We start from the raw sequence: 21,515 nt of genomic DNA on the forward strand, positions 1-21,515 counted from the left end.
CTCTTCTGCGCTTCCAGATTTGGGAGCCCAGCGGAGCACTTATGAAGGGCTGTTACATTTATACCATCTTATGACATCCCTTAGATGTACAAGACACGTTCACTTTCATGCTCTTGTTACAACACTGAACCTAAGATCTTACAGGCTTTAAATGTCCTTCAGAAGGTTACTTTGTGCAGCAATATAAATAATATTTGCAACAAAGCTAGGCTAGAAGAAAATGCTAACAAGTTAGTAAGAGGAAAAAAAACTTTTCAAAAACTAGAACACCGAATTATTTTGAATGCATAAGTTTTCCTTATATTGTTGTCCCTTAAAATCCCATTAATGGAATTAATGATTTCTTAGAGACAGTAGTAATAAATACAATTTGCTTTTATATGTTTTTTTCTTCCAGCTCCCAAATACCCCTATTTCACCTTACCTCTTCTGTTGTTACTCAACCTAGTCACAGTTGTTTCCATTAGGGAATTTACTGAGTCATAGAAACATGTTCATTATGATAAAAAATGCAGGTTTTTTCTCCTCTTCAGATGAGATTATATTAAAATTTTATGTAAACTAGATTGCTGGTTCTTGTTATGAGATGAATATTCAGTAAGTAACAGGAAAAAAGTCCATACCAAAGGAAATTCAAAATATATATATATATTACACTCACATAATTGTCCTCTATGATTTGATTTAGAAAACACAGGACATAGCATAGTCTAAGTAAAAATGGTAAAAAAGCAAGATGTGGATTTACTTTTTTTTTCAGTTTTATAATCCCTTAACCACTTTGGATTTCAATGTTCTCAAATGAAAAATGAGGCTCTTCACTCTTATATAAATGCCACATATATAAGTGAGATAGCATATTGCCTGTAATTTGAGTTACTCCAGGGAAGTGTGCTATAAAAACCAAAGCTACCGCTATGCCACAGTAACTGCTAGCTCTACATGAAATGATCTTATTTCAGTGAACGGGGACAACTGAAGAGGATGGCATGTATCTGCTGTCCATCCCCTCTCCTCCATCTGCTGTGGGACCACCTCAATCTCTACCACTCTCTCCAGTTTCTTTCCTTTTGCTCTGTTGATTGATTGATTTTTCTCAACTCTTGATTGAAAAAACGAAAATGAAGATAGAGAGAGGCCAACATCTCCTGATCCTGTGTGCTCTATACCCCTTCCCTTTCCAAACTTGCTTCTTGAAAGAGTTACCTGTGCTCACCATCGACACTCCTTATATCTATGCTAACTTTCCGTTCATCTTCCACCCTCTCCGGTCTCAGGTCTCTCTCCATCTCCTCAGTGGGTTGGCCCTTGCCAGAGTGGTCAACATTTCCCATGTTGCTGAATCCAACGGTCACTTGGTCATCCATGTTTTACCTCACTGCCACTCCTTAAACCCTCCTAACTGGGTTTCCATTTTAGTCTTGTCCCTTTAAATCTATCTTTCAGAACATCTAAAAGAGAAACATCATCATGTTCCTGGTCCTTAAAGTAATTCAAGGACTGTAAATGGTGCATAGAAGAAACTCTAATCTTCTTAGCATGGCATAAAGAATCTTCTGATGCCTCATCCTTTATACCCTAACAATATTGGTTTGTGCATCCCTCCCACAGAGTCTTAATTCACGTTTGTGCCTTTGAATATAGCATTCCCCTGACTGCAATACACTTTCCTTCTACACCTGGTTAACTTTTATACATCCTTCAAAAATTATCTCCTCTAGAAAGATTTCTCAGAACAACAATTGGTAGTTGAAGTAGTACACATATGTGCTAAATAGTATGCTGAACACTTTGCATTGCTAACATTATTTGATCCTCACATAGCCCCATGATATAGGTACTATAATTAGCTCCACATTCTAGCATGCTACAGATGAGGAAACTGAGGTGGAAGGGCTTGCATCAGCTGCCTGAGGTCATGCAGCTAGAAGCGACAGCACTGGGATTGGAACACAATCTTTCTGAGTCCAAAGCTTGAGCTTCTAAACACTGTTCCATACTGCCTCATCGAAACAACGTTTTCAAGCCATAGATGCATTTTTACTTCTGCAATTTTGTACCCACTATTTCTTTTATATAGAACCCTTTCTCCCACTTTCCTAACAAAATTCAGTTCATCATTTTTAGACACATCTTCCCACCCTGCCTTCAACCTGAGTTAGGCACGTCTTCCCCTAGCATCCCCCTAGTGCTCAGGGCTTTGCACTCTAACTTCCTAATCAGGTGTACATTCCCCTATTAAGATAACGAACTTCTAAATGAGGGCAGGACTCTTGGCAGCCCTATAGCCTCACACTGTACATTTATACACTGAAGACGATGACAACACAACGTCGTGATGAGATGGAGAACAAAAAGGCAAGATAGAGCATGTCCCATAAACAGGCTGAAGTGGCCCATTCGTGATACTTCTCATCACTCTGCTATCCTTTTCTTAGGCTCTTTACAATGTAGAACCAGCCATATTAACCAGCACAAACAATTCTTCCAATTTCGTATGAGTTATATTACCGATAAAGATGAAGAGGAAAAATGACAAGCCACATCAGATTTTCTGTTAGAAACAAAATCACAAAAAGCATCTGGCTCGTAATGAAGTGTATGCTCCCAACATTTTAAGACCAAAAAAAGCATAATTAACTATAAATTCTATATAAGATGTTCATGGTATAAAGCCTCACAGATGTATGAGTCTTTGAACAAGGCAACACAATAGCCAATTCATATGTTCATACATTGCGTTATTAGAGCTTATCAAAGAAAATTCTTATCCCATTTAAAAGAACACTTTATTTTGAAATAATTTTAAAATTACATAAGAGTTGCAAAGACAGTACAGAGAGTTCCTGTATACCCTTGACCCAGCTTTTTCTTATGTTAGCATCTTACATAATCATAGAACATTTATCAAAACTAAGAGATTAACCTTGGTCAAATACTTTTAACTAAAGTGCAGAACTTATTTGGAATTCCCCGGTTTTTGCATGAATGCCTTTTTTCTGTTTCAGGATCCCATCCAGGACACCAAATTATATTTCATCGTCATGTCTTCTTAGGCTCCTCTTGGCTGTGACGGTTTCTCCAACTTTCTTTGTTTTAATGACCTTGACAGTTTCGAGGAGCACTGGGCAGACGGTTTGTAGAGTGTCCCTCAATCTGAGGTTGTCTGATGTATTCTCCTGATTAGACTGAGGTTATGGACTTTTGGGAAGAACACCAAGGAGATAATATGCTTGTCTCACCACATCAGGGGCTACCCGATAGCAGTATGCCTTAATCTCGGTGATGTTAATCGTAATCGTTTGGGTAAGGTGTGTCTGCTAAGTTTCTTCACTATAAAGTTACGATGTTTCCCTTTCCTTAAACAATGAGTTAGAAGCAAGTCACTAACTCCAGCTGAGACTCAAGGAGAGAAGAATTAAGCTTTATCTCCCAGGAGGAAGGAGTAGGAAAGAATTTGTAGACACATGTTAAAACCATGACAATAACTAAAAGAAGATTCTGGGGGGAGATATTCTGAGGCCATGCAAATATCCTATTTCTCCTGAAAGTTCCACACGCTATTTTAGCATTCCTCAGTAGGTCTTGCCCGCAGCAACTGCAACTGCAGTGTTCTAACAGTGATTTTCTATTTCCCTCATTTATTAGTCCTTACATCTATTTTTCTACATTTATTATTTGGGATTATTCTGTGAGGAAGAGTTGTCCTTTCTCCTTGATTTTTTTATTCAACCATTTATTTACATACAACCATGATTTTTTGAGTATTTATTTTATTCTTTGGGTTATAATCTAACACTATTGTTATTTATTTTATTGCTTAAATTGTTCCTGCTTTACCCATCGGGACTCTTTCAGTTGACTCCTCTGCTTTGTCAATATACCTTTGTCCTATTTTTTTTTTTTTAAAGCTCTTCCTTACTTTCTGGCTCCACAAAATATTTAAATCTCATCTTGTCTTTTCCCTGATAAAGCTCTAGAATCAGCCACTTCTTCAAAGAGCCTTGATTTGTTTTATTGGAGAATGGTGTTTAGAAATGACAATCTTAGCACTGGGTTTGCTTATTGTAACTGGAATATCACTGCTTCTAGGCTTGCTCAGAGGAAAGAGCTAGGACATACACGTATCTATACAACCCACGTACACACACAGATCTATGTTTAGTACCTATCTACATATGCATGTATCTTATGTAACAGCTCAACCATATATACCACATGGATATACTATATATCTATGTGTCTATGTACATATCTACGTCTGTATATCTATTCATGTATCTATGTATCTATCTATCTTTTACCTTAAAATCAACTGAATTCATACTGATATTTCTACTCCAATCTACAGCCATAGGGTTCAAAATAAATATCACCCTTTAAACTGGAGGTATGGAAGACACATATTTTGTACTGGAGTCTCCACACTGGGGTCTTGAACCCCAGTCATGCTCTGTCCCCTTAAGTAATTCCTTTTAGGCAACAACCATGCATTTTCCAAGTGTCATTCCTGAGTATGCTTGTGGTAGACTGCAGAGTTGTTCAATGAGGCATGCTTTGATAAAAAGGGCTTATTAGATGCATTATGAAAATTTACATTAATCAACATATTTTATGCAAAACAACATGGAAATAGGGATAACATCAAACAAAATAACATGGGTATATATTTCTCATTTCCTAGAAATAATCTAAGTCATTCTTTTGTTAATAGGGTAAAAAATATTCAATAATCAGACAGCTGTGGGTAAGAATGCCAGACACGCCCCATCTCCCACTGTGCCTACCACTGAGCAAGCACACTGAGTAGAATATAAAGAAAGGCTGACAATGAAATCGTCAACCCCCAATTACAGGGAAGCAGAACAATGAATAAAGAAAAAAGGATTGGTCGCTGTTCTTAGATATATTCCAAGACTTTCTGGCCACATTTGGTTATTAAAAATCAGTCTAGTGCAATCCAGTTTCATATCTGATTCAGACCTCCTCCTAACCCCGACCCCTCTGAGCTACAAGTGTGACTTCTGGTCTAGAACCAAGGAGGGGACATGGTCTCTTCTTTCATTGCTCCACATCTTCTTTTGGGTCTAACTCTTCCAAAGTGGGGGCCAGGGTGAAAAGACAATGACTCCCACTGCTGAGAAAGCTGCTCTTGATTGGTGAAAGCGGGTCTGGCATTCTGATTCCTAGGCTGTGTCTCATGCTGATCATTGACATCCCCAAATTCTGAGCCTCTGTGGTGGCTTGAACCTTGATCTGAACAGTTCTCAATCTTAGCCCCTTCATCTCTTTAAACTGATCTTATTGCTATTCATGTCTTCACGTGACATAATTTATTATTTAAAAAAAAAAGCCTAACAATGAAGCAATTTCAGAAACAGCAGATCAAATGCTATATAAGATGATCTTTTGAGACTTAAATTATGGAAAATTATGGGTAATAATAGGCAAATTGACAACAAAAGAGTCATCTCTGACCAAAAGATTGAGAGAGTGGCTTCAAGTGGAGCTGGGTAACATCAAAGGCTGAGTAAAATGCCAAGTTTCCCGACTCTCAGCCACTAATGATTTATAGCTTCATCAGGATATTGATCCTCTGGCTCCTGGGCAGCTGAGTGTTCCGTGGAGCAGCAGGAATCCGAGACATCTGATGCCTCCAGCTGCATGTCATTCCCAGCTGTTGACCCCAGTGTGTTGTACAGACATCATTCTCTATGCGTACCACGATGGAAAAAGGCAGGGTAGCAGTGTAGTAAATGGTGCTAACATATCTAAAAAAATTAAGAATCACTCAATAACTAGGAGTCTGTCTGAAAACTTTAAGGGTGAGGAGTCTGAGAGGAAAGGGTTGACAATTCATCTTCACTTCCTTAGCTGTCATTTACTCCTCATCATCTGTAACCCACCTTCTACACCATCAAAGTCCCGGAGCATGCTTTCATCATTGTCACTAACCATCTCCTTACGGCTAAAATGATGACCACGTTTTTTCTAAAAAAAAAAAGTTTAAATTGTGGTCAAAAACACATAACATAAAATTTACCATCTTAATCATTTTTAAGGCTTCAGTAGTGTTAGGCACATTCACATTGTTGTGCAAAAGATGCCTAGAACTTTTTTTCATATTGCAAAACTAAAACTCTGCAGCCATTGAACCACTCCTCTTTGCCCCTTCCCCCAAGCCTCTGGAGACCACCATTCTGCTTTCTGCTTCTATGAATCTGACTACTTTAGATACGTTATATAAGTGGAATCATATGTATTTATCTTTTTGTCAGTGGCTTATTTCAGTTAGCATAGTGTCCTCAAGGTTCATCCATGTTATGGTAAGCCAGAAAATCCTTCTTTTTTAAGGCTGAATAATATTCCACTGTATGTATACACTACATTTTCTTTATCCATTCATCTGTTAATGGACATCTGGGTTGCTTCCACCTTTTGGCTATTATGAATAATGCTGCAATGAGCATGGGTTTACAAATATCTCTTAGAGATCCTACTTTCAATTCTTTTGGAGATAGACCCAGAAGTGATATTGCTGGATCATACCTATTTTTAATTTTTTGAGGAAGCTCATACGGTTTTCCACAGCAGCTGCACCATTTTACATTCTCAGCAACAGTGTAGAAGGGTTCTAATTTTTCCATATTCTCTCCAATACTTTTTGTTTTCTGGTTCTTTTTTGATAATGGCCATTAGGATGCTAATAGGTGTGAAGTGGTGTCTCATTTTGGTTTTGATGTGCAGTTCTCTAACGATTAGTGATATTGAGCATCTTTTCATCTGCTTGTTGGCCATTCTTACGTCTTCTTTGAAGAAATGTCTATTTAAGTCCTCTGCCATTTTCATTGTTGTTGTTGTTCAGTTGTAGGACTTCTTTATATATTCTGGATATTAACTCATCATCAGATACATGATTTGCAAATATTTTCTACCATTCCATAGATTGCCCTTTCACTCTCTTGATTGTTTCCTTTGATGTACAAAAGTTTTTAAGTGTGATGTTGTCCCATTTATTTATCTTTGCTTTTGTTGCATGTGCTTTTGGTGTTATATTCAAGAAATCATTGCCAATTCCAATTTCACGAAGCTTTTTCATAATGTTTTCTTCCAGGAGTTTTATAGTTGTAGGTCTTACCTAAGGTCTTTAATCCATTTTGAGTTAATTGTTGTGTGTGTAAGGTAAGCTTCCAACTTCATTCTTTTGTATGTGGACATCTAGTTTCCCCAATATCATTTGTTAAAGAGACAGAACCTTTCCCATCGTGTGGTTTTGATACCCTTGTCAAAGATCATTTGACCATATACGTGAGGGTTTATTTCTGGGCTCTCTTTCTGTTCCATTGATCTATACGTATGTCTTCATGTCAGTACCATGCCATTTTGATTATTGCAGCTTTGTAATATGTTTTGAGATTAGGAAGTGTGAGACCGCCAACTTAGTCTATCTTTTTCAGAACTTTTTTTGGCTATTTTTGATCCCTTGAAATTCTATACGAATTTTAGGATAGTTTTTTTTTTCTATTTCTGCAAAAAATACATTGAGATTTTGATAGAGATTGCATTGATCTGTAGATAGCTTTGGGTAGTACGGACATTTTAACAATATTAGGTCTTCCAACCCATGAACACAGGATGTCTTTTCATTTATCCGTGTTTTCTGTAACTTCCTTCAGCAATATTTTGAAGTTTCCAGTGTAGAAATCTTTCATCTCCTTGGTTAAGTTTATTCCTAGGCATTTTACTCTTTCCCATGCTACTATAAGTAGGATTGTTTTCTATGGTGACCATTTTGGACCTCTCTGAAGTCTCTGAGATTGTTGACCACAGCCTCCTTCTTGAAACACTTTTCCCTTTTGGATTTGATGACAAACACATTCTGGACTTTCCTCCTGCCTCTTTGGCTGTGACTTATTCACATTTCAGGCTCTTCCTCACTGGTTCATATGATTCGTTTGCGGTTCCTCAGGGAACCACTCTTCCCTTGGCAAACTCATGATTTTTAAAGGTTTAAATTGCCATCTGCATGCTGAATCTTGCTCCTCTTCAGTATTTATTTCAGCCCAGCTATTTCACCTAAGCTTTAACTCTTAAATATCACCACAAACATTGCCTCATAGATATTTCCCAGGCATCTTATGGACAATAAGACCAACCTCCATACCCCAAGAGAAAACAAACAAACGAAAAAACCGATTTCTTCCTTCTCCTGCATTCTCTGTCTCGGCACACCTAGAGCAATCTAGAAACCTGCGTAATGTCATTGTCTCCTGCCTTCGCTTGTCTCCTACAGCCTATTCATCACCAAATCCTATCCTCTGTATTCCCTCCTCCGTATTTCACCACTCCTTTATCTCCCCTCATCTCCATTTCCTTTAGTTGAGGCTCTGATGACTGTCGGCCTCAGAAATTCGTCCTCCTATCTTCAGTCTAGGTGCCTTTCAGTTCATTCTCTGCACTGAAGCCAGAACGCAGGGGACACTGTCACTCTTTGGCTTAAATGACCTCAGGACAATATCTAAATGCTCAGCTGCTCACAGCATTTCATCTGCTAGTCTCTGTTTATTTTTCCAGGTCACCGTTTTCTCTCTTGCTTTACACTTGAGACGCAGTGAACTATTAGCCTCCCCAAACCATTTCCTTTTTGTTGCCTAAAGAAAAAGCTTGTTGTTTTCTTGGTCTTGAGTACCTTTCCTCAGGCCACCTTCTTCCAATCCCCTTCACCTGGATAGACAGTACTCAACCCTCAGGATTCAGTCTCTATCATACTTGTGAGAAAACATCTCTGATTTCATCACCTAAGTAGGTGCGTCTCCTATGTGCTCCCCAAACCTCTTGTAGTATCTGTTTATTTGTCACTCTCTCCCACCAGCTCACATGCTATTTGAAGGTGGGAACAAAGTGTTGGCCATCATTATGTTCCTTGCTCCTAACACAATATCAGAAGCACAGTAGATGAGTACCCAGACCCAAGGAGTAGGGAATGGGTAGATCTAGTCTCTGGGTAGTAACTTCCCAACTACAAAAGGTATAGCTCAGATGACCTCAGCCTGATGACACTACATGTTTGAATCACGCAACCCTCCTCCCAAACCCCCACACTGATTCCTGGCTCACTATGCTATATTCTGGTTATAATTTGACCTCCAGTCTATACTCCCACAGAGAGAGAATATGTGATCCACAAATGTAAGCATCTCATCCAATCCACTGTCCAGACATGCGTCCCCTAATGAATGAATGAGCTGGTTCTTTGAGCAGGCAGCATGGCACCTTTTGGTGAGGACACTGAATTACAGGCAGAGAGCTCATGTTGTCCCAACTTAGGTCCTTACAAATTGTATGAACTTGGGCAAGAAATTTACTCCCCTGAATGTTAGTTTCTGTGTCCTTAATATTCAGGATTGAATGCAATGATTTAATATGAGGTGCCTTGTACAAGGTAGTTTTCATAGGTAGTATTTATTACTGTGGCAGTTGCATTATTCTTTTATGTTACGTTAGTCTGAATTCACTCATGAGAGATGGACGAAATCCTGAGAAGACTGCAGGCTTGACTCAGATCAGGAGATGGCAACCACCACTGTCTCCTTGCTACTGCCCTAGAGCTGGAATGACTCCGATATAAGAAACAAGACAGAGATGAAAATAAAAGCTCTCAGATAAAGCTAAGGAGAAACATTAACCTGGAGCTCATATTTTAAAAAGGAATACAAGATTTTTGCTATTTTTGTTAAAAAAAATCACTGTCAATAAGAGAGAGAGGCTTCTTCACATGTCCACCCTCCATTGTGCAGTGGGCGCCATCAAAGACTGAACATCATCAAATTTGAACCAGGATTCAAATGAGACTTGATACAGAGCTGAGGAAACAGTTTTAATTTCAGAACTTTGAATTTAATCTAAACAGACCATCTATACTTCCCTTTTCAGTGATTCTTTCCCTGAGGCTTCTCTGTGGGTTTTTCTTTCCTCAGAGTTTAATGAATTTTATATTGCTTAAAAGAAAACCCTTTATATCTGCCTTGCACTCAATTTGCAGAAATCATTAAAGCTGCAAGAATTCTCTTCATTTTCAAAGTTTGCAAAAGTCTACCTACATTCTACACTGTTCTCACTACACCATCAAGCATCAAGGTCATTGTCTCCCGCTACTATTCAGAGGATAGCATTAGGACAAGGGGTGTTTTTAGCCTTTATACGAACTGATTTGGCTTCTCGGCAGTCAAATTATACATTCACAGGCATTCTCATCTCTAGTCAATTTTCTGATCTTACCCAGAAAACCATTGTATATCTATATCTATATCTATATCTACATCTATACTTATCTGTCTCCAGGTCCTGTATTGGTTTTGGAGATGCTGAAAAGAGAAGCATGGTCTCTATTTAATTAGATATGGGGTCATATAAATTATGGGAGCTGTGAAATGGTTGCTCCTGCTATACTGCTGCTAGGAATCAACTGTGTCTTATATACAACACATGGGGAAAGCAATAGATAAATTTTATATGATGTATAATTGGCATGATTTCTTAGGACATGATTTATTTTGAAGAATGACAAAGGAAAAGCTACAGTGGTGGCAATCAAGGCACAACACTGGTAACATCATGGAGAGGGTGTGGTGGGATGTGCACTTACATCAGAACATCTCAAAGTTCATCCCCAAGGAGCCCTTTTATGATTCCCCTCTGAATCCTACCTTTTAAAAAAACTTTTTTCTCTATCAAAATGCCTTCATTAAGCAATCAATAATTCACCGTTTTTCCTTGAAGGAAGGCAGGTATGAAGAGACTTCAGAGCGTTAGCATTAGGGGCGCACGCTGCCACCAAGAACTTTCAGATTTCCAGTCAACAGTGTGAAAGCTGGCACTTTAGTTGGCATGTCTGGTCTTCCAGTGGGTGAATGCACAATTCCCGTTAGCCTTCCAGACGTCTTAAAGAGGCCACTGGCTCCACGGTTTCTCTCGAAGAGCCCTAGAAGTCAGCAGTGCCTGGTTGGAAACTACTGTCTCAAAGGGCAAGGAGGTGACTTCAGAAAATAATGGGAAAAAGATATGTAGCACGTTTCTCCCTAAGAAGAACACGAGTCCACGATTCCACCAACACTTGATCATGTAGACCGTACTTGCTCCCAGGGAGTTTCTCTGAAAGACTCTGGTGTCCTTGGCTGTTTGGTCATCTGACTGTCTCTTTCCTATCTCTGGGTTTGGTCACATTCCTCCCCCTTCATCACACGGGCTATAGTCACAATCTGTGCTCTTTCCCTTAATTTCGTATCTTGAATGTTTTCCCAGTTCACTCTTCATCTCTTTCTTCCTCTCTTCTGTTCTAATTTCATCACTGTACCTCTTAGCTTCCCACGTTATCTCCTATCCTGTCCACCTGCAGGGTCATATTTCCTCTCCCAAACCCAAGAACTGACTTTCTCTTTCTAAGAGTGCTGTTTAGTGTCTCATATTTAACTTCTCCATTTTAGAGGTAACTTACACTGGTTTCTATGACTCTTAAAAAAGTCTATGAACCAACATTTATATTTTAACACCACTGTTCTCACCACAATTATAAGGAAATACACTGAAAGTCTCCAAAGGCCTCATGAAAATGTTAATGTGCTGCAGGCACATTACGTCTGCATCTCAGGAGGATTATTGCTCCAGAAGGTCACCGGGAGAAGAGGCACCTCGGGCAGAGTCTGCCACCAAGTGGAGTGAAGGGCAGGCATCTTAGCTCTTACCTCCTGCAAAGCCACCCTTCCAGTGGCTCTGAAAACTCAGTGATCATCTGATTTTTGAGAGGAAGCAAAGAACTATTTTGAATAGTTTCAATAACTGGGTTGCTTAACTCACCTCCATTCCTCAGAAAACTGCCCCTCACATCAACAATCATTTTGTGAATATAATGATGTCTCTGGCATCTACAACGTCATTATTTATACACAAGTAATCAACAGTCCTGTGAGTGAGCCTTCATGCATGACTCATGTTTGGCAATTATATAGCTTTACCTTCATTCAACATAGTGTACAGGTTCAGAGTCTTGGTTTTTGGTCCAAATTGCCTAGGTTCAAATCCTAACTCTGCCATTTATTAACTGTGTGACCTTAGGCAAGTTACTTACCTTATCTGTGTCATAGTTTCCTCATCTATAAGATGGATATATTAACAATACCTGCATCACGTGGTTGTTGTAACAACTAAATAAGTTAAAATATAAAGCACCTGGCACTGAGCCAGCACTCAACAAATGTTACTGTAGCTACAAGAACCTACGGAGTGGTTGGTGCAAAGGTAACAGACGAAAAAAAGTTTGAACTGAACAAAGACAGACTTTGGAATACACAGAGCTTTCTGGAACTTGAAACATTAAGAAAATCAAATACTTTTTCACATTTTCCCCACTCTATCCTTTATCTGAGAAGAGCAAAAGTAGAGTATATGCATTTAAATCCTTAAGGGTTGGGTCTGCACCTGGAAAACTAAATAAATATTTCATGTAACATTTTCATTGGAGGTCTAGCAGAAGCTGTAAAAGACAGTCTAAAGTTTCAGATATCTGCATTATTACATGCATGTGTGTGTGTGAGTGGGTGTGTGTGGGGGGAGTATGCTGTGAGTGTATTTTTGAAGCTGTGTAAATAAGCCCTACCTCAAAAGCCAAAATCACTGGAAATAAGGAAAACCAGGGATATAAAAAATGACACAATTTTTAAAAACTAGTGAAAATACAAAATATTCTTATACAAAAATGGAAGAAAGTGAACCAGGAGCATTTTAGCTTACTACAATAATATTCGTTCTTCAGCAACTTAATGAGCTTCAAGTATAAAATTAATAGATGAATTTAACAGATGTGTAGTTTCACTTCAATCCTGACTAAAGAACAATGTGAAAAGTACTAATGAAAATGGATTCTCTTTTATTTATGATTAGGATTTTCAATGCTCAATTATCTCTAAATATTCAAAGAAAATACTCCAAATTGTAAGCTAGCACACCTGAATAATCGGCTCTGATGTACAGAGTTTCCAGGAACACAAGCATCACTAATATCTAGCAAGTGATTAAACAAAAACCATTTTATAACAAATGATAGATACGCAAAGCAAAGCACCATGTGTTTATACAAACTTTATAGGCCAGGAAAAAAGTCACAGGCCAATTAAAGTCCTGACTTTTTATTGTTTGTTTTTCACTTGTGGTCAGATAAAAGGTATATATTATATATTTTATCAGCACTGCAAAAATACTAGTAGGCTTGAATTCATAAACCTGAAAAAAATTGCCACATACAGATTTATTTTACTGCTTTCTAGAAGAAAAACTATTTTACAAATGTGAGCTGGAATTATATGGCATTTTAATCGGCCAGTGGATATTTAAAACCATACTGAATGTGGCCATAGCACCAGTTAAAAAAATAAAGTACTCTTCCTTTTATCTACAGAATACACATTTTAATGTACTCTATCAGGGGACATTCAAAATCTGTGAATGGTAAACGTGGTAGACAGGAGAATCCACATTTACATGCTAGATCAATATAACCACCTTAGTTCTACAGCAGCAGATTTTTATTCGTTATATCTAATTATATGGTTGGTCAGTTTCAGTTCTGACTTCACTGATTACATATTTCTTCTACAACTAGAAGCCACATAAAGTATTTGCATCAAGTGCATAAAAAGCTTCCCAACTCTCATCTGAAGAACCTGTCACTGTTGCCACAAATTGCAAAGATCTGGAAGAAATCCTCTCCACCATACCCAGACAGCCATTTTGCATGTGTAGCTGCAGGACAGCAAAGAACTAAAATCCTTTCTGATATGCTCACAGCAGGCATCTTTACATCAAATATGGATTTTTTCTTTATTGACTACCTTTGGTTAAAAGCATAGGCTGTGGAGATAAGAGCACTAAGATGAAATGCTTAGAGTGACCTTCAGATATGTTGAGGACAACAAAAAATATTCAAATAGATTATGTCTTGGCTTTGTTAAAAATAGACAACTCAGATCCAATTTGAAAATTCTGAATGTGTAAGGCCTCCCTAAAATTCCAGAGAAGATTTGTTTTAGAGCCTCGGTTCTCTTTGTTAATATCCCGACTATTCCTGCAGTGTCATGGGGTGGTGATCCAAGAATATCTTATCCAGGGTCCCCCTCTCACCAACTCTCCTTCCCAAAGGGTTTATACTCTTTGGCACAGCCAAATATTCAAGCCGAGTATGCTTCACATACCAGAAACTGTGAGAATGGCTGCTCATACCTGTACTCTTTCCGCCATCAATAACATCATCTTCACACATTTACATTTACGTGTTTGGGGGTATGATCATCAATGCCATAAAACCGAATCTGTTTTCATACATAACTGGGCAAACAGTTGATCATTTATTCTATTGCGTTTCTTTTCTTTTTTTGGTGAGGATGATTGACCCTGAGCTAACATCTATTGCCAATCTCCCTCTTTTGGCTTGAGGAAGATTGTCCCTGAGCTAACATCCATGCCAATCTTCCTCCACTTTTTGTATGTGAGATGCTGCCACAGCAAGGCTTGATGAGCGGTGTGTAGGTCTGTGCCTGGGATCTGAACCCAGGAATCCCGGGCTGCCAAAGCAGAGTGCACAAACTTAACCACTATGTCACCAGGCTGGCCCCTCTATTCCATTTCTTATACTCACTTTAGGCACCCCAACTAAATTCTCTTTTAGTGTCTAGAGGTCAGGCAAGTAGATGCTTAATATTTTTGTGATGAGTAAAATAATCAAGAGTATTAATTATGCAAAATGGAAATCTGGTCCTGAGGCACTTCATTCCCGAACAATCTTCATTTAATGGTGGGAGGGGAACAGTGCCCAAATTCAATTTACTGGTACCATGTCCATCTTACTTTCACTCAAAATAATATAAAATATTCCTAGGATATTTATAGAGCAATAAAAAATTTCCTTTGTTGATACTGGATAAAAGTTAAACTTAAAAGAAAATTATTTTGCCAACGTAGACTGCCTTAATTTATTGAAATCTAGTTTTTTTATCTCAAAGCTTGAACTGCTTTAATATTACCTGTAAGTATATATTTTGCCCTTATTTTTTTAAATGCAGATTTAAACCCCCCCATACATCACTTACTTGTTTAAGTTTCTTTAGATCTTCATCAAGTTCTAAGTTGTCCAAAATAACAGCAACAAACAAACTCAGGAGGATCTATAAAATGGTTAAATAACAATGAAAAAACCCATATGCCATAAGTATCAAAATATTACATTCATAATATATAATATATATCTAAAATATACTGTACATAGAATGCATTAAATGAAAAATAAACATGTAATTGTAAATCATTATACAGGCATTTTAAGGTATTTATCACAAATACATTAAAGGAAATACATATGTTAACTGAAATAAACATTATAAATTTTAATTTGCTGTATGAAGCTGATTTAAAATGGAAATTAAGGAAGTATTTTTATAACTCAACAATCCCAATTCTGAGACTATAACCAAAGAAAATAATCTGAGGTATGGATGAAAAGCTTAATCTCCAAAGGTGCTTGACGGAAGGTTATTTGTAATAATGAAATACTGGAAATAATAGCTAACCTAACATAAATAGTTAATACAGTTATAGAGATCTCTGTTAGAAAATTCATGCAGCCATTAAAAATTCCCATTGCTGTAGGGGGTCTCCAGGATGGCCCCCAGTGTTCCTCTCACCTCCCGGTGTTCACACTCCTGTGAGTTCCCTCCCACGTTGAATATGGCTGGTCTGTGTAACTGATAGGTTACAGAAATGATCGTGTGTGACTTATGAGGCTAGTTGATAAAACACATTGTGGCTTTCACTTTGCCTTCTCTTGTATCACCCATTCTGGTGGAAGCCAGCTGCCATGTCTTGAGGACACGCAAGGGGCCTTATGGAGAGGCCCGGGTGATGACGACCATGTGGGTGACCTATCTTAGAAATGGATCCTCCAGCCCCAGGAAAGCCTTCAGGTGACTGTAGCCCAGCCAGCATCTTCACTGCAAACCCCTGAGACATTCTGAACTAGAAACACCCAGCTAAGCCTGTCCCAGATTCCTGACCCACAGAAACTATGTAAGATGATAAATGTTTATTGTTGTAAGCTCTTAAATTGTTCACAATTTGTTAATAGCAATAGACAACTAATGCACTCATGAATTTTAATAGTATTGAAAAATGCTTACAATATTAAATAAGAGTATAGATGGTTGAAGTGTAATTATGTACAAAAAGGAATAATAGAGAAAATTCTAGAAGGAGGTACTTTAGAAATGTTAATGGTGACTGCCTGTGTGAAAAATGGATTTTTCCCCTTTCTTTTGGCATTTCACCATATTCCCCAAATTTAAATTAAAAAGGCATATGCTTCTTTTGGAATGGGTATATAAAGTAAAAGAACGAGAACAACAAAAAAGTAGAATTTTAAAAATATTTTAATTTCTAGTCCCTTTTCAACTTTGAATTCTCTAAAGTCCCACAGTCATTTGACAATCTTTTCATTCCTAATTCATATTCTTCCTTTCAATTTTCCTCTTAACAAATTATTCCCATTTGTTAATATTAGATTGTTAAGCAAGGTAAGAAAGTCCAGGTAATTTTGTCATGACTTTGAAGTACTGGAGAGATTATTATAGAGAAGTTAATGGCTAGCTTTTTTCCAAGTTTAATGTTGATATAACAAGGAAAAGAAAGCCTCCAAATATTACATTTTAACAGGATATGCTTGGCTTGGGACAAGTGCCAGCACCCTTCCTTATACCAGCCTTGTCCTTTGGGATCCTACCAGGACTTAAAGAAGATACGGAATGATCTAGACTGTAGATTTTTACTGATGTCACCACACCTGCCACACCATGGGCATCTGGGCACAAACATATTCAGGCTTACTCTAAACCAGACATTACTCTAAACGGGACATTTCATAGTCCACTCCAAGTTTAGCCCCCTCTCCATGACCTGGACGTTGACCTTGATGTTATCATCAAAAGTAGTGTCAGCAGAGTCTGTCTTCCCTGCAGCCTCACCCCAGGTTCAGAGATGTCCACCTGAAGGCCCCATGCTGCGAGTACGCACCGGCTCACACCTCTCCTCTCGCTCACTGGGCATCAAGCAGGCACTGCTCTGCGTCCTAATTTAACCAGTTTTCCTATCTCAGATGAAAGGGCAAACACAAATCTAAAAAAAAAAATAATAATTTTCCCTGACGGAAAAAGGGAAAGCAACTGTTCCCCTCCCTTTTCTTACAGCATTTCCTTTAGAAAACCTGTCTACGTATGTTCTTCCTCTGTCCCTTTGAGATGTATATAAATCTTTTGAAAAGCTAAGTAAGACTCATCGGTTTACAACCCAGGAGCAGCACCATGTCTCCCCTTCTCTGCGAGGACCAGGATGGGAGTGGAACTTAGCCACCCGGCTCCATGTTGCAAAGCTATCTGCCTGTCATGGAGATAGGAGTTTGATTTTTCCTTTGGATAAAGGCAACAGTTCCCACAGATGGCCACCCCAATGACCAGGCGAATTTAGGGGGGACTATATCTAACTAGTGGTGCTGTCAAGTCTTACTTGAGGATTTGTTGTTTTCATCTTGAGAACACGTACGTAACGTGGGGACGTGGATAAAAAGGTGAGGCTCCTTTCTGTCTTTGTGATCTCGTTAGTGGGTTGCCTGTGAAGCCTGTCACAGTCTGGTTTAGTGCTTATTCAAGAACAAAACTCTTTTCTTTCTCCCCTACCTTGGTGGAGAGGCTTTCTGGTTTGGCAGGAGATCTTATTTTTTATTATTTCTCCAACACCAGACAGACGGCAGGCTACTTAAGGACAGTAAGGTTATGTTATTTGAGTAAATTCAACGAGTAGGTGATGGTACTCCATCCATGTGTCTGACATCAGCTGGTGAGGACCACAGTATTGTGCTTACTGATATGAAGTTCACAATAGATTTAAGGGACGTAAGCTGGCAGCCTGGCAGAAAAGAGCATTGTGGTTGGAGACCTTGGTTAGCAAACGGGCTCTGCCAGTCACGAGCTACATGGCAACTACTAGCCCACCGTGAGTTTCAGTGGTCTCATCTGTAGAATAGTGAGGCTATGACAATAATAGCTCAACAAATTGCAGCTCTCATTTTTTTGTTTAATCTTCTCCAACAACCCTGGTGTGTGGTATAGCCTATATGAAAATACACAGACATGAACTTAGATATGCCAAGATACAATGATCTCCTTGATATTTCTAGAAATGAATTTAATTTCCATAAGCCCTCCATTTGTGTTGATGGCTGAAAATGGAATCTTGCTACATCAATCCAATTTAGTCCTTTGAATAAATGCTCCTTTACTTTTCAGGGCTGGTCTCAGGTCAAGGATGTGATTGTCATTGGTGTTTGGTCCACTGTGGCCATGTGGCCTGTCCTCTGTCCCTTGTCAGGGGCAGTGATGGCTCTTGCTTTGGGGGCTCTGGGCTTTCTCTCTGCTGATATGGTTACCCCCTAAGTTCCTGCTAAGATCTCTGATTCTCATGACACCCTCTGTGTTAGTTTCCTAGGGCTGCTGGAACAAATTGCATAAGCTTGGTGGCTTAAAACAACACAAATGTATTCTATGACAGTACTGCAGGCCAGAAGCCCAAAATCTAGTTGTCAGCAGGACCATGCTCCCTCCAAAGGCTCCAGGAGAGGACCCTTGCTTACTTCTTCCAGTTTCTAGTGGCTCCAGATGTTCCCTGGCTTGTGGCTGCATCAGTCTAATCTCTGCCTCTGTCTTCACATGGCCTTCTCTTTCTCCCTGTGCCGTGTCCTCATGTATCTCTTAAAAGGACACTTCTTGGGCCTGGCCCTGTGGCTGAGTGGTTAAAGCTCTGTGTGCTTGGCTTCAGTGGCCTGGGTTCTCTGGTTCAGATCCCAGGCACATACCTACTCCACTCACTGGCCATGCTGTGGTGGTGTCTCTCACACAAAATAGAGGAAGACTGGCACAGACATTAACTCAGGGCTAATCTTTCTCAAGCAAGAAAAAAGAGGAGGATTAGCAACAGATGTTAGTTCAGGGTGAATCTTCCTCAACAACAACAAAAAGACAGTTATCATCGGATTTAGGGCCCACCTGGATAATCCAGGATGATCTCATCTCAAGATTCTTAATTTAATTGCATCTGCAAAGACCCTTTTTCCAAATAAGGTGACATTCCCAGGTTCTGGAGTTAGGATGTGGACCCCCATTCAACCCCCTGTATTCTCTATCTGGTCTCTGGCCTGGGCCATTGTTCCTACAATAGTGTTGTTTCTACACACTGGCTCTCAACTCTCAGGGAAGTTTGGAAGTTCTGCCATGCCAGATGGAAGCTAAGGGAGACTTATTCATGAGGGATCTTTCAGGCCCTCTCTCTTCCTAGATGTCTCAGGCAGCTAACCAACTCTGTTCAGGCTGCCTCTTGTCTGTGGGGGCCCCCAGTAAGGCTATACACTGCCCCAATTTCCGACAAGAAGGGGGTACAAGACAAGTCTTGGATGTCAAAACACATCCAGGTTGGTACAAATAGTGCTGTTGTCCCTGAGGGTGGTGTCCCACCCTACCGTTGAAACACTCTTTGCCTCGCTCATGCTCCATCCCAGAAAACATTCTTATTTCCTCTCAGAAAGGAGGAATGTGAAGGAAAATTGGAACAGGGGTTGGAAGGGAGGCCCACACAAGTGTGATGACTGACAACCAGAAACTAAATCCAGGGTATCACACATTTAGTTCTGTGCCATCTGAGCATTTAGATTTCTGAGAGCTGATCTGGGCAAACGGGTGCAGGTGCATCTCCTGAACATTACTTATTTAAAACTGTGAGGCACTGATGAAGAGCCCAACCATGTGCTACCAAGACATCAAGATACCAGGGAGAAGGATGATTTTGGCAGGAAGAGAATTGTGAGAAAGGCTTTCCAGGTGGCATGAGCAAAGACAGGGCCTTGGGAGCATGTGGCTTATTGGGGGCCTGGTGAACCTGGCTGCCAGGGAGGAGGCTGGGGAGGCCAGAGAGGCAGGACAGAGGGCTGGCAGTTTGCCCAAATGGCACGAAGGGAGGTTGGGAGGTGTGAGGGAGGTTGTAATTATCACAAAGTGATGACATTGGATTCTTCTCTGTTAAGTTTTTCCTTTCAAATGTCCTATTTTTTAATGCATGTAATGTAGTTATTTTAAACTGGCTCATTGAAACAGTAACTAGATAGTGTCAAGTGCAGTTTGACAAAGTTATTAAATATATAATGTTTTGTTACTTTATTTTTTAAAAAACAGTAATTTTATCCATTCTTCTTGGAGGAAAGAGAAAAAGCTACTCTCAGAGCAGGACAGAGAATGGACGTGGGATGCTAGCTGCACTTTCTCCTTTTCACGAAGATGAGAGTTTTATTTTCATGGTAGAGAGCAGGCAAGACTTGAAAAGGAGAAGCTTTGGCTTTGCTGGGAACAATGCTGGAGGGGCTCTGCAGTCTGAAAGCCTAACCTTTGCAGAATCCAGACCAGCTGTTAGGAGGGGTTCTGTAACGTAATGTGAGAGAAAACTTAAAGTTTGCTTTAAACAATCATTAAACGTAAGTTCAGTCAACACATATCTTTGAATGCTTAGGCTTCACTGCGTAATTAACAAGACAATGCAATGGCAAAAACAGAAACTGTATTTAAAAATATATGTGAAGCTTCAGTTTCCTCCCGAAACTCTATTTGGACATGGACTTTGAGCTTGATCTTTTTCGCCATGTTCCTAAAGCATAGGGCACTGTGATAAGGTGACAGCTGGGCACGCAGGGTGAGAGATGACTGAAGGCTGGCTTGGGCTGTCACTTTGGAATGCAAGCAGAAGAAGCAGGGTGAGTCTGCAGCTGATTGTGAGAAGGTGAGAATTACTTTGTAGTTCTTTTCTCAGAGTCTAAGAAGGTGGCACAACCACTGTGATAAAGAAATAGAAGCGAAGGGAGGGTGGCAGCTTGGTTGCCATCATGTTTAATTTACCTTGTAATGAGACATTATTTTCCTACAAACCTGGTGCCAAGGGTATCTGGAAGGAGGCAAAGGCTGACTTGGGTGTCAGCCACTTCCTCCTCAAAAAAGTCATAGGAGTGGGGGACAAATCCTCATTATGAAAGCAAGAACTATTCCTCAGTTCTCTGTGTTTTTTTCATTTGTTTGTCTTGTTTTTATAGAAAGCTGAGGTAACGCTCATTAATAATCTGAACCCATTACATTGACGTCTGAATCTTATTTTCAGTCAATGTTTACCTAGAAGGGCCACATGTGCTGTGCCAAAAGGTTTTCCATAGCCATTAAGTGTGACTCACAGGTTTATATGAAAATGTTATTGATTCAATAGAGAATTTTTACAGGGACTTGCCACACTGAATCACGAGAGCTTCATCATGTGCATGAAACACTAACCTTCACACTTTGCCAGTTCTAAATTATGCAACCAACCAGCTCTGCGTTATTTTTCACATTTTAGAT

General features: G+C 39.4%; 1 protein-coding gene across 3 annotated transcripts in view; it reads right to left on the reverse strand.

Moving 5' to 3' along the window:
- Nucleotides 1-21,515, reverse strand: part of NALCN (sodium leak channel, non-selective) — a 303,103-nt gene that overhangs the window by 94,943 nt on the left and 186,645 nt on the right. For all 3 annotated transcript variants that reach the window (XM_070520121.1, XM_014839403.3, XM_070520122.1), the window contains one exon: nucleotides 15,138-15,212. In XM_070520121.1, the coding sequence (XP_070376222.1) occupies nucleotides 15,138-15,212 (75 nt within the window). The remainder of the gene's footprint in view (nucleotides 1-15,137; nucleotides 15,213-21,515) is intronic.

Source organism: Equus asinus, chromosome 11 (genome assembly GCF_041296235.1).
Source record: "Equus asinus isolate D_3611 breed Donkey chromosome 11, EquAss-T2T_v2, whole genome shotgun sequence".
Taxonomy (NCBI): Eukaryota; Metazoa; Chordata; class Mammalia; order Perissodactyla; family Equidae; genus Equus; species Equus asinus.